Raw genomic sequence first — 22338 nt, forward strand, 5'->3', positions numbered from 1 at the left:
GATGGATATGATAGACACAGGAAGACAAAAAATAGATGTGTAAAATATTCTCCAATCATCACTGCTCTATGTAAGCAGTTGTGCAAGATCTACATAAAAAATATTTAAGCTTCCAAAGAATAGCCGAGTTCAAGATTTCTATTTGCAAGTTTGAACGTATCCTAAATAAATTCAAGGATGCCCAATTCTAAACATTGTACGTTATGACCTAAACATCTCCTATCACAGCACTGATGCCAGAAGCAGGAAATGCTCATGTTCAGGCATGTAGTGTCTTTAATTGTACATTTTTGATTTCTGATTTCTGGTTTTTGGTTTTGTGTTTTGTTTTGTTGTTTGGGTTTTTTTTTTAAGATTTTCCTCTCCTCTATGCTTCAGGAAAAGCACTTACTCATTAGCTCTCCATAAACCAACTGGAATGATGACTTTCCAGCCACAGATCACTTGTTCCAACACATCTGTCTACTCTGAGCACATGACAAGAAGCTGCCTAAAGGCTGACATGTTATGGTCTGCAAAGAGCCAGTGTTGCTTTACGTCAGACAGGGAAAGATGTTTAGCATTTTTAGAGTTCTTGGAACACTATTCTAAAGTGCTGAAGCTTCTATTTTTCTTTTTTTACACTACATATTGCAACACATAAAATATGTCCTGCAGAAAGGCAGGCCACAGTAGCAGTACTGTACTGAAGTATGATACATTCCTAGATATAATTTAAAAGCATTTAAATTAGAACAAGTACTCTAAGACACACAGTGTTTTGTACCAGATACCTTTCTGGAAGCTACTATGAACTTCAGTGGTCAACCTCGGAATGGTCAACACTTCAGATAGTCATACAACACTATACTGCACAAGATGTGATCCTGGAATTCATCATTTAATGAGCTATTAAAGAACAAACCTGCTAATTCACAAATCACATGGTGAAATCCCTCTATCAGCCACTGGAATACTCTGCTATATTACTTGCTTCATTACAGTGTTTTTATCATTGTGAATATATTGCAGGCTAGGGATGACAAGCATATATCTAAAGAATGTTGGTAGTATAGTAACTAAGAACAGCTTGTGAAGTTACATGGACCAGAAAAATCTCAACTTTAAGTGGACACACTGCAAAAGAATTTCTCTGAGGAATGTTAAAACCACAGAGAACATTCTTATGTGAGGCAAGGACAAGCTCAGCCACTGAAATCTTTCATTTATTGGCTTGCTTTAAACAGGTACTTTCAGATTGCAAGTTGGTCAGCATGAAAGGCATATGATTTTCAGAGAGATAAAAGGAAAACACAGTTAGTTGGTTAGGATGTTAGTAAAACCATGAACAGATGGCTCTCTTTGGTTCATACTCTTTTAATTTAGTCACAGATTTCAGGTTTTTTGTCAAAAAAGAACTTGTTTTCAAAACTGTTTAACAACTTCCAAAGGAACAATATTATTAAGACGATAAATTTGACATTTCAGGTTGAATACTTGGCTTCTATGCTAGTAGATGACAATTAAACAATATCTACAAGAATTGGTAGAGAGTCACCATAATTACCATTCCAGAACAGAGATAAATTCTGCAGTAAGCATGAAAGGAATCCCAGAATTTCCACAGAGCAACATTCTCTTTAAGCAATAGTGATAAACAGTGGCTATCTAATCTTACTTGTCTTACTTGGCCAGCTGCATTTGCTCTGTTATTAATTTATGGCAAATGAACACCACCCCCAAAACCACCAAAAATTCACGTGCAAGCAGAAAATTAGTTAACCTTATATGACAGGATACTAAGAGATACAAGATGCAGTGTTTTCAAATGTACTGCACTTACAGCTCTGAATGGGATTATTTTCTGGCATACTTTTATGTGCTATTAAGTCTTTGTTGATGCTTGTCTAGATTTTTCACTACTGCTTGAATGAAAAATTTGCTCTTACATGTGAAGGGGGATAAAAAATAACCTCCTTTCTTCCACAAAATAACTAACTGCCTTTCTGACCCTTCTGATAATGGTAGTTTTGGTGAAGAAAGGTAACAGAAACATTAACTCAAGCATCTCTTATTCAACCAATATTACATTGTTAATTAGATGCAGGGTACAAATTAGTGGTCAGGACATAAGACATACTGAAAGCCTGATCAAGGTTAAAAGTAAAATGGAATTACAAAATAAGTTGCAGAAGACTCCTCATATATATATATATATGATTATGAGAACTAGGTTTAGGCAGAGGGAGTTTCCTATTATCCTTCTACTTTTACACTTACTTCTTTTTTTTTCTGAAAATAGGATCAACTGTTGCTTAGGGGATGTAATGCCAACATTTTTTAGCATCCGAAACACAATTACAAACACACCAGCAAAGTGTGTAGCAGATGTTGGGCATATATTTTATTCACCCACTAAGAAAAGAGGATCTTTTCTTTCCAGAAGAATGACAGAAGCAATGATATAAGACAGCAGATGTATCAGAGGGCAATACAAAACCTGTGTTCTATTTACCCATGCTAAAGACTCACTTCCTGTACATCTCAGGTTTCCTGCAATAAAGAGACCATCATAGGGTTAGTCAGGGATAAACCCAGGGTTGCTCCATGACTTGCTTCTATTCATTCTGTAAAACTGTTTCTTCAGTTACTACTTAACAAGCTGAAGAGTGAAGTTATGGTATTCTGAAATCCTTATGCAGAAGGTCTTTTTTACAGCAAAATAGACAATCCAAAACCAGCCTTGGTTTTGTACAGTTCTGTTTCTGAACACCAGCTGTTCAGAGGCTTTTGTGAAATGAAATAGCTCCCAGAAAGTTAGCAAATGGATAATAATGGGAGGTTCCTACAGCGGCACTTCTGAGCTAGAGAGCTGAACATGGCTTTCTGTATTATCTTAAAAACATGCTCACAGTTACAGTCATACATATTGGGGAATATTTGAAGGAAAATCATAGAGAAAGGTTTTTCAATATGTAGCTTTTAAATTCAATGTTCACACTGCAATGCTTTACTGATAATTCACTGGTTTTCTTCTTTATCACAATATCCCAGAACTATCAAAAGCTTCTGCTGATGATGTTGGCTTGTTATACTCCAGACACAAGCTGGACTCTTAATTCAGCTATGGTTTTGCCAAATTAGCTTCAATGTCATCTCTGAAAATCTCATATGTATGTATTGCAAAGACACCAGGGTTGAGTAACTCCAAATCACTATATGGAAATAGAAAGTATTCCAGGGATAACCATTAATGCTCTGTTTTCAGACTTCCCTGGGAATGAAAAATTAGTTCCTACATCTGAGGGGAGATAAATGACAAGGAGCAAGCCATGTATCACAGTGTAATCCTGTTCTAGCCAGTTACTCAGGTGAACCAGCTATTTCATCTCATCTGCAAAGTCATTTCTCTTGTAGCACCTTTCCTACTTCAGCAAATTGGCTTGTATTGTACTTCCAAATAAAGACTAGCCTCTTGCTGTGACACATCCATTTCTTAGGGAAAAATTATTTATTGGACAACTGTATGAGTTTTCTTAAGGATTTTTATCACTTGACCTTGGCATACCTTCCTAACTAGCTCCTTGAGTCAAGGGCCCACCAGTTTTGTTTTCAGATGAACTCAGATGTACTTAGATTTTCCTCTGGCACCACTGAGATCAACAAACTCTCTAAATTACAGCCTCAGTAAAGCTAACCTTCCCATACAACATTCTATACACCTCAGGTCCTGTACTGCAGCAGAAACTAATGACACTGGCCAAAGGTCTGCTCTCCTTGCTGATCACAACCATTCATACTTAACGAAGCAGTTTAGACATGTATTTCTTAATGTTCAATTATAATGCATATTTGAATGGCAGAAAGTTTCTGAATGCAGTAGATAGAATGAAAAACTAGAAAAGCTGATAGTTGTCATGATGCTTGTGATGCCACATCTCAGATTTTACCATCTGAATACATCTATTCTTTTACAGCCCAGGTCATGTTTCTATTTCTCCTCTCCCTTCTCTAAACAATTTGCCAGTTTCTGTAAAGCACATTGTCAGTGATACAGTTTAAGACAGTAAATTGTGTATTTTGGAAAAATCTCAGCACTTGTTCTGTAAAAGGAATACTAAATGCAGAGTGGGAAAGTCAGAGACACTGATCAATAACCCAAAGTTGATTTCACTACTATGGCAGTGATAAGATCTTAGAGAGAAAAGTAACCTTCTCCAAGATTTATTAATATAGTTATGGTAAACTGCCACAGTTACTGTGAAATTTGACCTAGTATACTGCCTTAAACCAAAGAGAAATTTTCTAGTTAGCATGGTTCTCCTAATCTAATCAGGCTATAAGCTGGTAATGCACTGATCAAAACCAGTGTATTATAAAGCCATTTCCATCTTTAATTATAGCAAAAGGGAAGGGTGTCTGCAAGACAGGGCAAGAGACAGAAGCAGCAAAAATACCTGGAAAGCAATCCATCAGCAGAACCTAAGTGTCAGACACTGGTCAAATAAACACTGGCACTGTGCACTAGACAGTCCAGAGAAAGCACTTCTTGGGCCAATGACTGTGGCTGAAAGGAGTGGAAAACTATGACTGAAAAACCTGTTTCCCCTACTGTGTCAATCATTTTCTAGTCACAAAAACAGAGCTTGGTACATTGCATATGTACAACTGGAAGACATCAGAGCTAAGCTACCAGCATTTTTTTTTTCTTCAGATAGGAACAATATGCAAAGCCTTGAAGTTTTGGTTAACTCTGCATGAAAAGAAATAATAGGCAACAACTACTCATCATGTAATAATTACTACAGTCAGATTCCATCTCCAGCCTTCCATCATAAAATATCTTATAGTGGAAGAATTACCTCAAAAAATTTCATAGATGCATATATGACCTTTGTACAAACCACATGCAGAAGGCATCAGGGGTGGAAAGGGAAAAACAAAACAAGAACATAACACAAGAAAGGCTAATGTTACAATGATGGCTTGGCACTGTCCCGCACAACACTGGAGATTTATTGTTCACAAACATGGCAATATTTGTGGTGTACAAAGCAAACTGTGTCTGTACCAAATGCATACTTAAAATATTGCAAAGGAACTATTTTCTTACGGTTCTATAAGCCTTTAGCTATTATACTTTGAAGAGATGTGAAAAAAGCTGTAATATAGAACAAATGTATTCATATTCCAATAGACTATCTAAACACAGCTTCGCTTTTCTCTCAAATTCATTTGACTACAAGCATTAGTGTTCAGTTGCTTTCAGAAGTGGTTACATGTCTGGTGGCAGAACTGCTGAAGCCAATTTACATAGCTACCATCTATTACTAGCCTCCAACTCAAGTGATTAAGACAAGTATTTCTTAAGTGCTTGTTCCTTCCTTGCACTGATTTCTTTCCTGTGCCAGCTCTAGCATTCACTCAACTGCAGTGAAGGGGATCAGAGACTTGATCTGGCAGAGAAAATGACCCATAGGAAGCGGTTGTTATCTCAAGTCAAATCAGGTCTCTTATTTCTTTCACTGTACACCCACAGAAATGCTTGTGCTGGCACAGAGGAAGCAATGAAGGTGAAGTGGTCGAACAGCAAAAGTGCAAATCTGAGACATAAAATCTCCTCTTAAATTCTGCTACAGGTTAGGGACTCCTCTGCCACCCGGATCACAGTCTGTATGTAAACATACACCCTTTTATTCCACCTTGGACTGTGAAATAAAGCAAGTGAGGCACAGGCTTTCTTATTTCTGCCAACTGTGTTGTGGAAACAACTACAGCAAAGGGATGGGAAAGGCAGCAGGGGAGTGCCAGCACTGTAAGTCACTGCAGCTGTTTGAATCAAGGCCCTTAGACAAGAGAAATAATAAGGCTTCACAGAAAGTTTCAGCACTAGTTTGTGATACCCAAGAGGTTTAAACATCTGTTTTCTTTTGCTCTAGAGCAATCTGAAAGTCTTTTGAACATACCATGTTGATATACATCTAAAGCAGTTCCCTTCTCTTAGTGAAAGGACAGGCTTGATTAAGATCTCTTTATCCCACAGGACTCTATGCAGAAGCTGTATTACTGAGAAACTACAAAAACATACATTTTACTTCAATCCTATTTCATGATTTAATGAAAAGAGATAAGTACTGGAAAAGAGTATGAGAAACAAAGCAAAATTGTACCACCAAGTATACCACTGTCTTGCAACATGAGTGACAAATAGATCAAAAGCAGCAGTTCAATCCAAGCAGTGTGTTACATTGAATTTAAAATACGAATGAAAGTATGTCCCCTTAGGACTTCTAAAACACCATATTTTTAAGTCATTATCAGTATTGCAGCGTAAAACAAGTAAACAAAAAATCTTAAGACTATGCACATATGAGACTTAGCTTTTCCCTCTCTTGCCTCTTTCTTGGGCTTTCAAGACATCCTGGCAGTTCATTTCAAGCTTTTCCCTTAACTGTGACTATTAAAACATAAGGTAAAATTCCAAAGTTTTCAAGTTATCACAATATTCTATGCAAAACAGAAAAATGGAAAATAAATTGTAATCTCTAGGAAATGCACTCAATTTTTTCCCTAAAGGCAAGGACAGACATAAGTATGCTTGTAAGGTACTACAAGCTGCAAGCTTCCTTTCATATTTCTATTGATACCAATTACCAGTAAGTACAACAAGCCAGTAAGATATAGGCGAGCTTTAGAGATATTTCACATTGTAAATACAATTGCATTTCATGAGTTAAATAATTAAAGCACAAGTGTGATAACTCTTACAGTGCAAGTATATGATGACAACTCCTCCTACTGGAAGCACAACTGATGCGGCAAAATTCAGAAAACCCCAGATTTCCTAGGCTTTTGCTGATACTGGCTAGCTACACTTTTTTCCCCTCTACCAATTTAAACTAGACTCATCCAGCTTTTCAGTACTATAGAAAAATACCTATGCGCTTTTAAGATGAAAATCACTTTGCTTTAAAGTTTGCTGCTCTAATTGCATGGCATGGTTTATTTATACACATAAATGAGAATCAGGTTTCAAATTAATTTAAACCAATCTCTTTCTCTAGGACTATGTCTCACCATTACCTCATGACTTTGGGTGGTACTGATATGATGTAGAGTAACTTACATGTATAGTGAACAAGAAAGTTCTGATGATTTACTGGTGCTGAGAGTGCAGCTCACTGTGGCTCCTTTTTGTTTCCTCTTTTACTCATACTTTGTATCAGCTGTGCCAGGAATGATTTCCATGTGAATGAACCCCCTACATTTATCTGAATAGGCTACTCTGTTCAACCCATTCCATCTCCAAGGGCTCAGACTGTCACAGACATTACACATGCTGCTCAGCCAGAAGCTAGAGGAGTGGGTTTTACAATAACAGCTCAGAGCAGACAGAACTAGTAAGAATATGCAGTATTATACGATATACTGAGCAGACTATCAAGACTCTCGTTCATTTATTTTAATCCCCAATTTGCTTCATGTTTCCTTGTTCAAATCACTGTTTTAAGCTATAATAATCACAATATTTTTGGTAAAATTTTGACAAATTGTTGTAAAAGACTTAAGGATACCAAATTCTTTGAAGAGAAACATGAGCATAAATACTGTCAGCACGCTAAACACTGAAGTGACACATCTAACCTGGACTTTTTAGGTCAGTCCCATGTTTAGCAAATCTACAGACTACAGTGAAAAAGAAAAAAACATTACTCAACTTGTATATGCTGTTCTGGCCAATGTTTATGTAAAGATAAAGAGTCTACAAAATACTAATCTGGATTTAAATACATCCTGACTCAGCAACCACACAACAGATTACCATTCACAGCTAATTGAAGTGTCTGCTTAACATCTACTCAGGCTATTGTGTCAGACTAATTCAGTTATATGGAATATGTCTATGGGGTTTTCTCCTTGTGTTACAGTTCTATTTTCCATACATTTCATAAATAATACCACAAACATGGAGTTACTCTATCCTTACGTCAGACTTCAAACCAAGTATTTTCAGTTGGTATGTAGCCAATACCCATCATCAGTAGCTTACAAGAAAGAATTAAGATAGCGGTTCATCATTACGGACTGCTTATGGAAGGCATAGACTAACCACCCTTCATTTACCTTCCTTACATAACAGAAGTACAACTTTCTCCACTTCATAACACCAACATATATTTAATTATTAAGCTAACCAGAAGCCCTAGAAGAGAAGCAGCACGTTTTCACGTAATCTTATTCAAGGGGAACATACTGCCACAGATGTCCTGGATAGCAAAAATATAAATGAGTTTAAGAGACAGCATGTGCAAAGGAAACAAAAAATCAAAACCTATTTAAAACAAAGACACTGAGACAACCAAAATCTCTAAAAAAAAATCCTTACCCAATAAACAAGGGTAATAAATAGACCTGTATCGTTCTCACAACACTTTTATAAGCATAAGCTTGTCCTATAAAATGACTGATTTGGTTTGATTCAACATCCCCACAGATGTTGCAAATTTTAAGTGTATTTATGCAATGCAGACTCTAGAGAAATAAACAGAGCTAAAATCATCATACACTTCAACAGGAAGTGTCAATCACTACAGTCTAGTAAGTCTTTCCTCTTTCTGTATGTCTATGTGGTCTTCTGTAGCTAGATGGGAATTCATTTTACCTGTACCTGAAGCCAGTCAAAAGCAGCCTAAGTGTTAGTGCAATGCTGAACTTGAGCCAGTATGCACTGCTCGAAAGACTCCACAGCTGCTTCTCATCTTGTACAGCCAGATCCTATAATGCCCCAACAGGAACAGACTGTAAACATGTATCCTACATAATCAGAAATCTAGTTAAAGCTAGCACGCTAAACTCTCTTCAGGGAGAGGGGATCAAGAGAAAATGAAGTTACAGCTGTGATTCCAAACTAAAATTTCACTGTAGATTAATCCAAGTAAAAAAAAAACTAGTCCTACTCCTTTCAATTCCACAACCAGATCAACCCAGGAATTATTCACCTCCATCACAACAAGTCTGATGTTTGCATGGTCAAATGCTAAACTGGATATGTGAAATGGTCCTCTTCTACAAAACAAACAACAAATGCCCCTGCTAAGAGGGCATTTTTCAGATGTGCTGATCCAGAACCACTCAAATAAAGAGCCTGTCTCAAGTCCTTTAGCTACTTCAATAGGTTTCTGCAATATTTTATCATGGAAGATTCATCTTCACCTCTTCTGCCCTGAGAATGGCCAGTAGTTCTGCTGTGTTTTTTTTATAAGGCTGCTCAGAACATGTACACAGACTTCTTGAATCAAGCCCCACTGTTTTTTGTTTCCTTTTGGGTGCTTTAATTTTTATGGTAATTTAGGTCTTTCTTCCAAATTGTTCTACAAATAATGTAACTTCTTTTAAAAGGCTGAGGCATTCACATGACCAGTTAACTCTAGTTACCAGGTGCTATCTAATCTACCAAATTACACTTGTGCTAAGAATCAAACTGGCAGCAGTAATAATAATAACCAAAGCAGGGCATAGGAGTGTATTTGCTGAATTATGACCAACAGACATTCTTTTTTCAAGCTCTGTTCACTATGCCCCTATATTGCTGTTTATTGCAATGTTAGCAAAAGAAAGGACTACTTTGACACACCTCACATACACCAGCACTAAATAAAATCTTTCTAGCTTAAGACAGTGATAAAGGTGGTTTGAACAAATGAGCAAACCACCAGCTAATTTTGCATTGAAATGGATCAGAACAAAAAACTCGATTTTTCTGAGTTTGGTTTCTCCTTTTCTGCAACAGCTTGAACCTCTCTGCTCTGCAACCTGCCTTTGCTCTCACATACATGTGTACTTACTGCTTCGCTGCTCTAACCTTCTAAACTGTGTAGTTAACAAAAGGAACTGCCTCTTCCTTCCTTCCTTCTCTCTTCCTCCCCATTAGTCTGGTACCCCAAGCTGCAATGCCAACCTGGTATGTTTCCCTAGCCGTCTTTGCACTCATTTTTGTTGACTTTTCTTTTACAATTTCAAGCACAACCCCTAATGTAAACTACTTCTATTTATTTAAAGAGGAAAAAACATTAGACAAAACATTTCATGTTGACTACTCAGCTTATAACTGTTCCAGTTATGTACTGAATCTCACAAAACCAACAAAAGTGACAAAATATACTTAATGATAAGATCTAAGAGAACTACATTCCTGCTAGGCCATGGTGCTTTCATTTAACATTAAAGGTTATTCTGTAGTTGTTTGTTTTTTTTTTTACAGTAAATTAAATTACTCTGAAATAAAAATGTATCTTCCTTTAAAATCATAGCAAATTATATTTTGTTAGAAAAGTTCCTGGTATTATTTTTAAAGCAAATGACTGGCAAAATCTGCTTAAGATGTCTGGTTACCTAGTAAAGGTAATAAAATGATAAGAACTGCTTCGGGATTAACAGCAGAACATAACATATTAGCTGCTATCTCCAGATATCCTTCATAAAGCCACATTAACAATACAACAATAACAAGCAATAACAATACAAATGACAGAAGTAATAAACTTTGTGTAACGTAAAATTTGGTTGTAAATTCAATTCCCTCAAAAAGTAAAACGGCTCACTGATTTGTTTCTTTTTAAACAACTTATAATTTCACAGGAAAAGAAAAAGAGTGAATTTCCTGAAGATGATCAATATTCATAGAATCACAGAATCAACCAGGTTGGAAAAGACCTTTAAGATAATCAAGTCCAACTTTTCCTCCCAGTCTAGTAATAAACCATGTCACTGAGGGCCTCATCTACACAGTTTGTGAACACCTCCAGGGACGGTGACTCCACCACTGCCTTTGGGGAAGAAACTGTACATAATATCCAGTCTAAACTTCCCCTGGTGCAGCTTGAGGCTGTTTTCTCTTGTCTTATCCTTTGTTACTTGGGAGAAGAGATGAACCCCCACCTCACTACAACCTCCTTTCAGGTAACTGTAGGGAGCAATAATGTCCTCACAGAGCCTTCTCTTCTCAAACTAAATAACCCCAGCTCCTGCATGGAATCATTTTTGTTGGAAAAGGCTTTAAGATCATCAAGTCCAAATAAGCAGGTTTATTAAAATAAACTATTATATTCAGTGAGGATGATCCATACAGCACAGGGCACAAAGCTGGAACAAATGTAGTTTTAACTGAAATTAGTATTTTAATTTTAGATTGATATTCTCTCCCTCTTCTAAACTGAATGTTCTTGCCTACATGATATTTAGGGCAACAACTCACGAGACCAGGCAATCTGCATTGAGACAGCAATAAAAAAATATCTGATTATCATTAAAACTTGGGCTAAAATTTGCAACAGTCCAGAAGCTGCTCTATGAGGAGTTCAACCACAAACAGCAGTAGGAGTCATAATCTCATCAGCTTTCTTAGTAAGTCAATCTGCCTCTAAGAGTCTTACAGATCCTTTACTTACAAAATTCTAGAATCTGATCATATGTGCAGAAAGAAATTGAGTATTTTTACACTACAACTCTGGACCCAAAAAGCTGGCCAGCTGAAATGTGAAGATACTTGGGTTCCAGCTGGAGAAAACAGTGGCAAGTCAGGAATCTTTGAATCAACTAAGTTAACCTGCAAAAATGCTATCAGTTGTATTTTTGTGAACAGAAGGCAAGTCTGATAAATAAAGAACTTTCTTTCACTCTGAAAATACAGAATAGCAGTGCCAGGATTCCTAGGGCCAGATAAAAATCACCACAGGTAGATAACAAAGTCCTGATCCAGACTAAACTTGCAATGCCAATTCAAATTTGTTCAAAGTATTTTTGATTAATTTTGTGGTATCAAACTCCATTCTTTAAGGCCACACACCAGTTTTATTGTTCTTTCTGCAGACAGCCCAAATGATTTATTTCTTCCCAGCCTCCTCCCGTTTACTTCCTACTTCCCACACATTCCCCAATACAGTGTGGTTGCATTCAAGCCATGCACCACCATTAAATGAAGGCTAGATTCTGCTGATTTCTCAGTCATTACCACTCAGCTTCCTCCTTACCTGCTGATTTCTGTACTGCAGAATTCCTCATAACAAGCTTCCATTGACACTGTGCTGTGTGCTGAGCCTCTTCATCAGAAAGCTTTCCAGGCTTACCTCACCATATTGAATAGCAATCTGCTGCAATAACAGCATGCATGCAGAAACAGCAGAAACCATGCTGCTGCAGTAAAGGACACCACCAAGTAGAATTCTGGCTCTCCAGATTAACTAACAGGACTCAGCTGTGATTGAGAGTAAAGGTTATTGCATCAGCCAAGCCCCAGATTTGCACTAATTCTGAAAAGCTGAGTGACACAAGTGTGGCTTAGATTGCATTAAATCCCAATGCATTGCAGGTGAAGCACTTGTAGGTCTACTTTGCCTTTGAATACATTAGGTCTGTAATCTTGGAACTACCAGATAAGCTCCTCATCAGAAATTTTATGGTTTATTAAGTATAAACTAAAAGAAGTGCTTCAGTGCTTTTAAACTCTGAATTTAACTCTTTAAACTCTTCCTCTGGCATCTGTCTGAAGCCTTAGGTATTCTCATCAGAAGAGCAAAAGAAGACAAACAGCTGTAGTAGAAGACTGTAGTAGAAAAGAAGACATTAGTAACAGCAGCTCTCCTTTGACATATTTTTCTTCATTTATACTCCACCTATTTCAAAGACATTCCGTGTTTACAATACAATAGTAAATCTGCACGCAAAAGTAACACAGACTTCTACATCTGCAGTAGTATTCCACAAAAGGAAACTAAACCAGAACCTAGCTCATGTCCTGTCCTGAGGGGCTTATTAAATAGACAGGCTTTTGAAGGGAGCCTAGATTAGGCTCGCTGTGGGGGAGGGACTGTTCTCTGCTGGAGCAAGAGGGTAAGCAAGCTTCAAGACTGACAGAACTGCATTGTAAAACCTTAAGTTTATTAGCACAAGCATACACGTTAACCTTAAAAGTCACACTAACATTAACCAAAACATCCAGAAATCTGACCAAAGTAGTGCACAAGTTCGTAATACCGTAATCATTGTACTGTGTAGTTGCAAGAGGACCATTCTGAAGTCTCCCAAGTACATTAAGCTACAATATAAAGAAGTATTTCCATAAGATACTTAACGCTATAAGGCAAATTTCTGCTCTCAGTTCTAATGGCTGGCCAACTTCATGAATGCTCCTTAACTCTTGTTCTCAGATTGAGACAACTACCTCAGTGGTATAAAGAATAGAAATGCCCCAACCAGCTCATACATTCAGTAGAATCTGAGCAATATTTTTGCGAATGAAAAGAATGCAAAGAAATGAAAAGAAAAAGGTCCAAAAATGAAATTAACAGAAAATTGACAATGAAAAGAAAAAGGTCCAAAACATTATGGTAAGTAATTATAGGTTTTCTTTAAAGTTCCTAATAACAATCAACTGATATGGTTATATACCATACAGATCATAGCCTTTCTATTTCTTCGATAATTAAGTCAAGAAAAAAACCTGAAAATAATTCATTCTGTTCTCCCAAAAACTTTGTATAAAAAGTGCATTCCATTACAACAGGGTATATTATTTTCTTAGAAAGCTATCCAGACCTAATAGGAAGTTAATAAATATAAGGCAATTCTACGACATAATCCAGTTAAAGATAATTGCACAAAAGATCATTCTCTACAACAAATAATGTCTCATGTATTCTCACTAAGGAATATTTGGCATAGAGTTTGTTCCATTAACAAAATGTGTGGCAGATTAGGTGTCCACCCATATTTCTGGATCTGCAAAATGAACTTTACCTACATGTCAGTTACTTATAACATAACTATACAATTTAAACGAGAACCTGTGGACAATTTCAGTGGTCATACTGAAATAATCCACTCTTTGATCTAATTATAAATTCAATTTATAATTTTTAAAGGAAAGCTTCTGAATAATAATTATTTAGAAACTGTTTTCAATGTCTTATGCAGTGAACAAAAAAGCCATGATCTATTCAAAGGAAATCCCTATTTTCTTGATTTAGAAATCAAAACAGTTCTATTTTTCTTCTAAAATGGTATCTGCCTGCATAAAAAGAGAGTCCTTTTTTAAAAACCAAAACCAACTTACAAACACCCAATGCCCCCAAAAAGCCCCAAGACAACTCACAGTGCTTTTCAGTCTGCAATACCTTTTATATTAGTGTTACAATAGCATATAAGAGCCCTCATTTAGTGTCTGAGAGAACAGTACAAAAAGAGACCAACCAAACTGAAAAAAGGAGGACAGTGTATGGAGGAAATGAAAGGCATTTATTAAAAACAGCTTTGTCCTCAATCTAAGATAGAAAATGTTGATGACGATGGAGAACTTCAAAAGCACAACCATATGGAATTCAGTAACTGTTAGCTATTGTTCAAAACCAGTCAACTTGTACTGAACTCTCCAAAACTACTGCTAGGTTCTATAGCTGAAAAAATATTCATGCAACAGGGAACTGCTATAGCAAGCCTAATGATGAAGGGATTAGAATTTAAAGTGAGAGCACTGGACTTTCTTCTCTGATATCATAGTTCAAATCCCAAGCCAGACAGTAGGATAAATGAGCCAGGGGGCCTTCATTCATTCTCCACCAAACAACACACCACAAAAGATCCATACATTATGCCAGAAAAATGCTCAGCAAGAATTAGTGGCCTTGGAAACAGAAATTCCTGACTCAGAGTCTGGTGGAAGGTCACTGTTCTAACAGTGCAAAGTTCACTTGATTTGCATTTGATATATTGATATGCAAAGGAATTTCTGAGTTGTTTAGGCTCATTTATTTCTTGCAAATGATCCAAAGATGAAGGCAAATATTAATCTCTTTGATTCCATAGCTTGGTGGAAAGGCAACTAAAAAAGAAATTCTTCACATTACTGAAGGAGCTACTGAAAATATATAGACAAACTTTTTTTTTTCATTTCTGTTAAATTAAACAAGAAAGTATCTGTATAAAGGAAAACAGAGTCAGATTTAAAGTTTCCAGTTTCCACTGGAAAAAAGTTACTTCCCTATGAATTAATAAACCTACATCCAATTTGTTAGTTCAGATACTGCTTAACAGCTTCAGAAAATCCCTGTCAGTTAAACATGAACTGATGTTTACTGATTTGATACCCCCACCTTTATTTCAAAACAAACCTAAGATACATTTATTTTCTGTTTTATTCCATGATGCTTGAATCAAATGAGATTAGACACAGTTAAGAAAGCAGCACTAATCTGATGACACTACTCCAACAGATAGTGACAGGCCTTTCATTAAAAACATACAGAAAAGACTCCAACAGTGACTAGATTATTTTCCTTCTTTCCAGAAATCCTTTTATATGACAGAGAGTTCTTAGTCTCGCATCTAATTATCATTCCAATCATATAATCCACTGCAAAGGATTATGCAATCCTTGCACAATTTAGAGATGTAATTTACTGCAGAAACCAATAATGCACTTAGATACGTATCTTCAGTGCAACAAATCAAACAGATGAGTCTCTAAACATTGGCACTGATGACTCCAATCAGCTGCTGGGGCACGAAAAAAAGTATTACGGGCATGAAATTAATGGTTGCTTTCAAGAACGTTAGACTTAGCTGTTGAACTCAGTTTATTACTGAGTGTGACCAAAGGGGAAGGCACAAAAAGGCATTTGCATTTTTATGAGCACTTGATCAAATGCTTGCACACACAGAGGACATTCACTGATCTGGCTCACCATCATAATGACTGCAAACTGCTGAAGGATTTTCCTCGACTCAAGTTTGACAAATATTGTCTGAAAGTGTCCTTTAGCCACATACATGTATCTTTCCCTGGCTGGTTGATGAGCTAAAACCAATTGTAGAAATACAGTTCTCAAGCAGTAGGGACTATGAGGTATGGCATTCTTTATCATTTGAAAGTAAAAACAACCTAAAAACATGTAATTCGTATGTATCTTGTAATTTTTACCATCCAAGGAACAAAGGCACAGCATCTCATTTCTTGAAGTAAATTTCTAAGCTCATAAAACTTCCTCTATCACTAGTACCAGCATTTTGGTTCCCCTTGTGTTGAAGCACACTAGCTGCAAGACTTTGAGGAAATAAACTTCAAGAGAGGAACACAGGACTGCTAAGCCCAGGCAAAAACATCACATAAGAGAATTATAAAATTAATTGCACCATGAGGTCTTACCTAAGAATGATGAATATATTTCAAAGTTCTTACTAACTTCCTCCTTTGCTGAGAGAACGGCATACAGAAATATAAATCACAGCCTCTGACCCCTGCACATAAAACTGAAACCAAGACAAGCAAAACAAAGACGTGACATTAATTGCTGCTGTAGCTAAGCAAAGTTTATCTGCATACTTGAAAAGCTTCCTTATGACAGTGCCAGCCGCTGGTAAGAGGAATGTGTTGCTGTCATCATAAGGAAAACTTGAATCAGGGGCATTCCAGTATGACAATATCATGGTGGTGAACATACAAACAAGACAAGGATGAGAGATAGAAAAACACCAACATTTAGAAAAGATATATTATGTGTGTAAATATTTTACTAAGAATCTGTGAATATTACATTGCATTTCGGCACCCTCTAGTGTTGACTGGTGCAGAGAGTTAAAATTCTGAGAAAAAAATCCAATCCATAGAATCACAGACGCATAGAACATTTTGGGTTGGAAGGTTCATCTAGTCCAAACCCCCTGCAATAAGCAGGGATATCTTCAATTATATCAGGCTGCTCAGAATCACATCCAGCCTGGCCCCGAACGTCTCCAGAGATGGTTCATCCACCACTCCTCTAGGCAGCCTGTGCCAGGATTTTAACACCCTCATTGTAAAGAATTTCTTTCTCACATACAGCCTGCATCTCCCCTCTTCTAATTTAAGACCATCATCCCATGTCCTATAGCAACAGGTCCTGCTAAGAAGTCTCTCCCCATCTTTCTTATAATATTACTAATTGTGGAGATGCTCCTGATGTACACACAAAGAACAGGACTCAGTATTCAAAAGCACAAAATTGGTGCTCCAAGAATAAGAAATATGCAGAAGCACTAGAACTCAATGCATGCAAATGTATTGCAAGAGGTCCGTCTGAATATCTAAGAAAATCCTTATATTTTTTACACAGTTTCCCAAAGATTTACTCCTCTTTGCTTAAAATGAGTTATTTACCATTAAAAGGTTCTTTGTTTTCAGTTATATCTTTGCTAAAAATAAGATTACTACTGCAACATTAGAATGAAAACCTCCTTTTAGTATGGCTCACTCTATCATCACTCACAAAGAAGCTGATGCTTGTGCCATGACTGCAACATTTTTCCAAGAGCAGAAACAAGTACAGTCATGTGAAATGAGCTCTAAGCACTCCTGCTGTAGAAGTGGGAAAGCAGACATTACACCAACTGGGTATTACCACTACTGTTTTCCTAGGCCTTTTCTACTATACTCCAAAGGTATTAGATCACAGACATCTACATGCAAACTTGTCCACTTAGCATGTTTCAAATCTTTTCAATCCCTCTTTTTCTCTCTCAAAGAAATCACTGCATCTTTTCACTTGATAGTAAAGTTAACTTATAACTATCAATTACAAATGAAAAACCTATTCTACATATTCCTGTATTTTCCCCTCAAGATTATCCCTTATTTCTTCAAAGGCATCTGAAAACATATGTTAAAATAGGATTAAGTTTATTTTCTAAATAATTAAAATTGAGTGAGTGACCAAAAAAACCCAAACGGATTCTAATGCCTGAAAAACATAAAATAGCCCTGAAAATTATACAGCATGAGAAGATTCCCTGCATTACTTAACTTGCGAACAGAAAACACATACAATTTTTGTGAAAAATGCAGACCATGTAAAATCTTGTTATAAATAATTTTATCTCAAAATATTACATTATTACAAAGAATATTTTAATCTTACTCTCTGTGGATTTGAGATTACCCCTATTATATAATCACATTCTTTTTAATTCTGAATTTTAAATCCCATTATTAGTCTATTGAGGAATAACTGCCACAATTAAGATCCAAGATTAAGATCTTTCTAAATTTTAAACCCACAAATGTTCGGTTCAGAAACATCTGTGAGCGCACCTAATTTATTAACCAGCGAGTACTGTGCATAACAAGAAAGACGGTACTGACAAATAAATATACATACAACAGCTCTTACCAGAGAAGGAGGTTATCATGGTCTACTATGTGCTCTTAAAATGCAGAAGCTTCTTGGCAAAAGACACACCTTGAGAATTCCTGTGCCCAATCAGCAGTCAGACTTGCCTAGGAGACAGCAGCTGAATCACAGGGAACATAACTGAGCAGCAAGTTTCTTCCCCCCTAAGTCACAGCTGTTTACTGTGTGGAGTGAATTTTTTCACACCTTTTTTTTTAACTATTATAATTTTTTTTCTACTAAGTGAAAAACTTGCCAACTACTTGCCAATATGCCATTATGAAATACAGAAGTTCCTGCTCATGACTCAGAGTTTCACAGGATATTTCTTAAAAAATATTTCTTACAAAAGACTGATTCAAAAAAGGTTACTTATAATTGGAAGAAAAATGCAAAAAAAAAAAAAGAAAAAAATACAAATCACCAAAAACCACAAACCCAACCACTCTCCCCAAAACCAACCAACAAACAATAACAAAACTGACATGCTTACATAAGTGTGAAACTATGCACAACCTCAAAACAGCCTCCAACAATCCAGAGCTCAACAAATTAATAGGAAGAGGTCAATTTATCTACTTCAGGCATCACACTATATTCTATTATGTATTATTTGATTATGGGAGCCACTTAGGAGTTTCGGTTAGGATCATTCCCCACTCACCTGGGTTGTATATCTGCCCTGAAAACATTGATACACTCAAAACCTAGATGTGCAATTGCATCACTTTCCAGAAATTTATCAAAGTGACTTTTTTCTTTAGCCGTAGGTGTACTCACCCTGATCAGAAGATCACTGTATTGAGGGGTTAGTGATCTGCATAGCAGGCACAGGCCAGTTTTGTGCTGCATGTACAGCTTGGTTGTCAGACCTGTGCTGTGCAGCACATTCCCCTTGGCTTCAGGATAAACTCATCCAGCTGGCTGTAACAGAGGAGCCTGCAGGCAGCTCCCACTCAGTACTAGCTATTACACCACCTGTGTGTCCTTGTCTTTAAAAGTGCAGCAAACAGTTCTCAAGTGAACCAACTATCTGCTTGACAATAGATATGAGAACTAGAATTGGTTTTAAAACACCCTGTAAGAGCTCAAAAGGCTAAAACATCAGATGACCTTTCCATGGACAGGATCTCCCCATGTGCTGAACTCTCATTTGAGACATGTTTGATTCCACAGAACTCCACATCTGGAAGGACATAAAATTGTCAGCACTATCCTTTTTCTTTACAGCATGAGCTCCAATAAATGGTATTTTACAATGCTCAAATCCATAATGAACCAGTATCTCCTGGTACAAAATAGATCACTAGATTGCTTTTAGGTATAACCCCAAGGAAGAGAGGTATGACGTCTGGAATGTTAAAATCTATAAATTGAAAAGTAATGATTTTATCATTTATGTAAGTACATTAAAGCTAAGATGCAGATAGCTTGCAGTTGTAAATAAAATATTAGCACCATCAAAATTGCTCTCCATATCCCAGGTCTTAGTTTCTCCTTCACCACTTCTTTTGTTCACCTGGCCCTTCCACTGTACTCTGACATCTTCCAAGAATTCTAAAGTAATCCCTCTAACCCATAAGGCCTCTAGAGAACTAATACCAAATACAAAACCTGCCAATTTCCCTTCCAAACTAGCCATGAATAGTGTTTGAAGGTAAATTAATAAGCCGTATTCCCACTTTTATACATACTTCACACATAATAGCATACATTCTCACAACGCTAAAAAAAAAGCGAGTGATGATTTTGTAAAAAAGATCTTGAATAAAAGCCGCTTGTAACAAACTCTGATTTGAAATGTCACTGAGCCTGGATGTAAAAGTCTACCCAAATCTCTCTGATTGTTTTGCTTTCCTGCAGAAATGACTGGTACCTATTATTAATTTGGATATAGTTTTATATCAGTTCTGAATACAGGAAATGAATTTCTTGGGTTGTTAACTCAATGCTTACTGCTGCCAGCATTTTGGAAATAAAAGTAACCCCCTGAAAGAACAAAGGACATTATTCAGTGCGAGAACTGAGGAAAATTCACTGCTGATTTAGAGTGGCAGAGCTGACTCTGCGCATTCATCACAAAGAAGCTTCTGTGTTGGTACTGCCTGCACAGAAGAGCCTTTGATGTGCAGCTTTTCATTTCTTCATACTGTAACTTCTGCAGGGTGATAAGTTGCATTAACTTCAATGACTGGTTTGATGAGACAAAATTGGTAGGAAGAATACAGGACAATGATGAAACAAGGATCAGTTATAAAAATCACTTGCTAGTTCAATGTTCCTCTACTGTGGCTATAAAGAGATAAAAATGTTTTCCTGATAGGTCACAGAAGCGTAGAATCTGAATTGTGTTCTGCTTTTAACCTAACTGCAAAACCCTAACATGGCACTTACTTATACGTTACCTAAACGAGCTCCAAAACAAACTTTGTGTGGTTTCAGAATACTGTTTGCGTTTTTTTTGCATCTGTAAGTCTCGAAGCATTGACCAAACTAGAATATTCTATACCATATTACACTAGTATACAAGGCAGCTGCCTATTTACATAGAAATTCCAACGAAGACTCTCGAGAGCAAATTTTAATTTCATGGTGTACAGGGGACTTTGCTGTTTTCACTGTCCTTACATTACATCTATCATCTTAATTATATGAAAAATTAAGTCTTGCAACTGTAATATAAATTAGCCAGATTTCAAGATGGCAATCCAGCTGTGCTTTGCCACCTGAAACTCCATCTGTGTGCTGTGCTCAGGGCAGCACTTTCAGGTAGGCCACAACTCAGCTCGTTAAGCACAAACATCCAGGCCCTACTCCTAAACCTCAGGTGCCAGGACCTTGCGCTGGCATCACCTACACATCACTGCTTACCAGAACAATGCCACCAGCATGACAATCCACCCTTGCTTTGCCACCTAAAACTCCATTTGTATATGGCTTGAAATAGTGGTGCTCTGAGGCATTACAGAAACCAAATTTGAAAGCACAACCCCCTGACCCTACCACATCTGCTGAAGTGAGCAGCTCCAGAGAAAATGCTTTCACTACCGGAGCATGAGAAAAACACGGCACCCAAGAGTCTCGACCCTGAGAGGCCAGAGCCACCAAAGAAGCTCCACGTCCCCATGAGGCCTTGCACAGAAAGCAGCCGTGCTCTTAAGGGGCAATCAGCTGATTTATAGGGGGCGGTGCTAGGAGGGGTGGCCCTGAGTGGGTAAAACATCGCCCTCGGGGCGTGCTGAGTAGGGTACAGAGAGGTTGGTTGTGCCGGCAGGTGAGGAGGAAGGGTCGCATAGGAAAGTAGAGGGAAGGGGTGGGCTCAGTTCTCGGCCACAGGGAGACTGCTCTGGAGCGGCATTTTCTCCACAGAAAGCAAGGAAGACTTTTTGCTGGCCAGGAAGGACAGAGTGACCCAGGCAGAGGTCCTTCATAAGCATGCAGCTGGGCAGGCATCTGGCTGCAGTGAGTGCCAGAGCCTGTCAGCCATGTTAAGACAGTGGCTGTGTAAGATGGCAGCAGGTTGATGATTTGCTCTGTGGTGGCAGAGCCGTAGGAGAAGGTGGATGAGCTAAGGGGCATAAGGGAATCTGAGAAGGAGGCTGATTGGTGGACTTGCACTCTTACTGTCCTTGAGAGTAGCAAGCCAGCCACCCAAAACAGCTGAACTTTAGGATCCCCTGCCTTCTTGCCACTGGGCAGATGGAAGGAACCTAGGAGACAAGGGAGGTTGGAAATGGGTTACTCCTATCCCCCAGCTGCATGACCTTCCCAAGTACCCCTTTACAATAATGTCCTGGGTTCAGCAGTAGCAGTCATGTTTTTTTTTTTTTCCTTTGTGCTAGCTGGTGCAGTGCTGTGTTTTGACTTCCAGCCTGAGAACAGTGTTGGTGAAGTCGATGTTTTCAGTTGTTGCTACATGATGTTTACCCTGACCAAGGACTTTGTGAGGCTCATGCTCTGCCAGGGAGGAGGGGAAGCCGGGAGGAAGCAGAGATGGGGCGCCTGACTCGGGCTAGCCAGGGAGGTATTCCATACCACAGCATGTCATGGCCGGGGTGGGGGGTGACTGGGAGTTACCCGGAAGGACACGGGCTTCCGGGTGGAACTCGCTTTCTTGGCCGGTGGTATTGTATTCTCTTCCCTTGTTATTTTCCCTTATCAT

At 37.8% G+C, this 22338-nt stretch overlaps 1 protein-coding gene across 2 annotated transcripts in view; it reads right to left on the minus strand.

Annotated features, from left to right (window-relative positions):
• BCAR3 (BCAR3 adaptor protein, NSP family member) overlaps positions 1 to 18976 on the minus strand; it is a 97954-nt gene extending 78978 nt beyond the window's left edge. The window contains exon 1 of one of the 2 annotated variants that reach the window (XM_057429309.1): positions 18957 to 18976. Coding sequence is in view for 1 of the 2 variants with exons in the window: in XM_057429311.1 (XP_057285294.1) it covers positions 12009 to 12039 (31 nt within the window). In the remaining variant the exon portion in view is untranslated. Of the gene's footprint in view, positions 1 to 12008; positions 12139 to 18956 lie in introns of those variants that run through there. The other variant, XM_057429311.1, reaches the window with a different exon arrangement.
• Positions 18977 to 22338: the final 3362 nt, after the last annotated feature.

This window comes from Pezoporus wallicus, unplaced genomic scaffold, assembly GCF_028554395.1.
Source record: "Pezoporus wallicus isolate ANWC-B61680 ecotype Strahan unplaced genomic scaffold, APGP_CSIRO_Pwel_v1 contig_593, whole genome shotgun sequence".
In the NCBI taxonomy this organism is placed as follows: Eukaryota; Metazoa; Chordata; class Aves; order Psittaciformes; family Psittacidae; genus Pezoporus; species Pezoporus wallicus.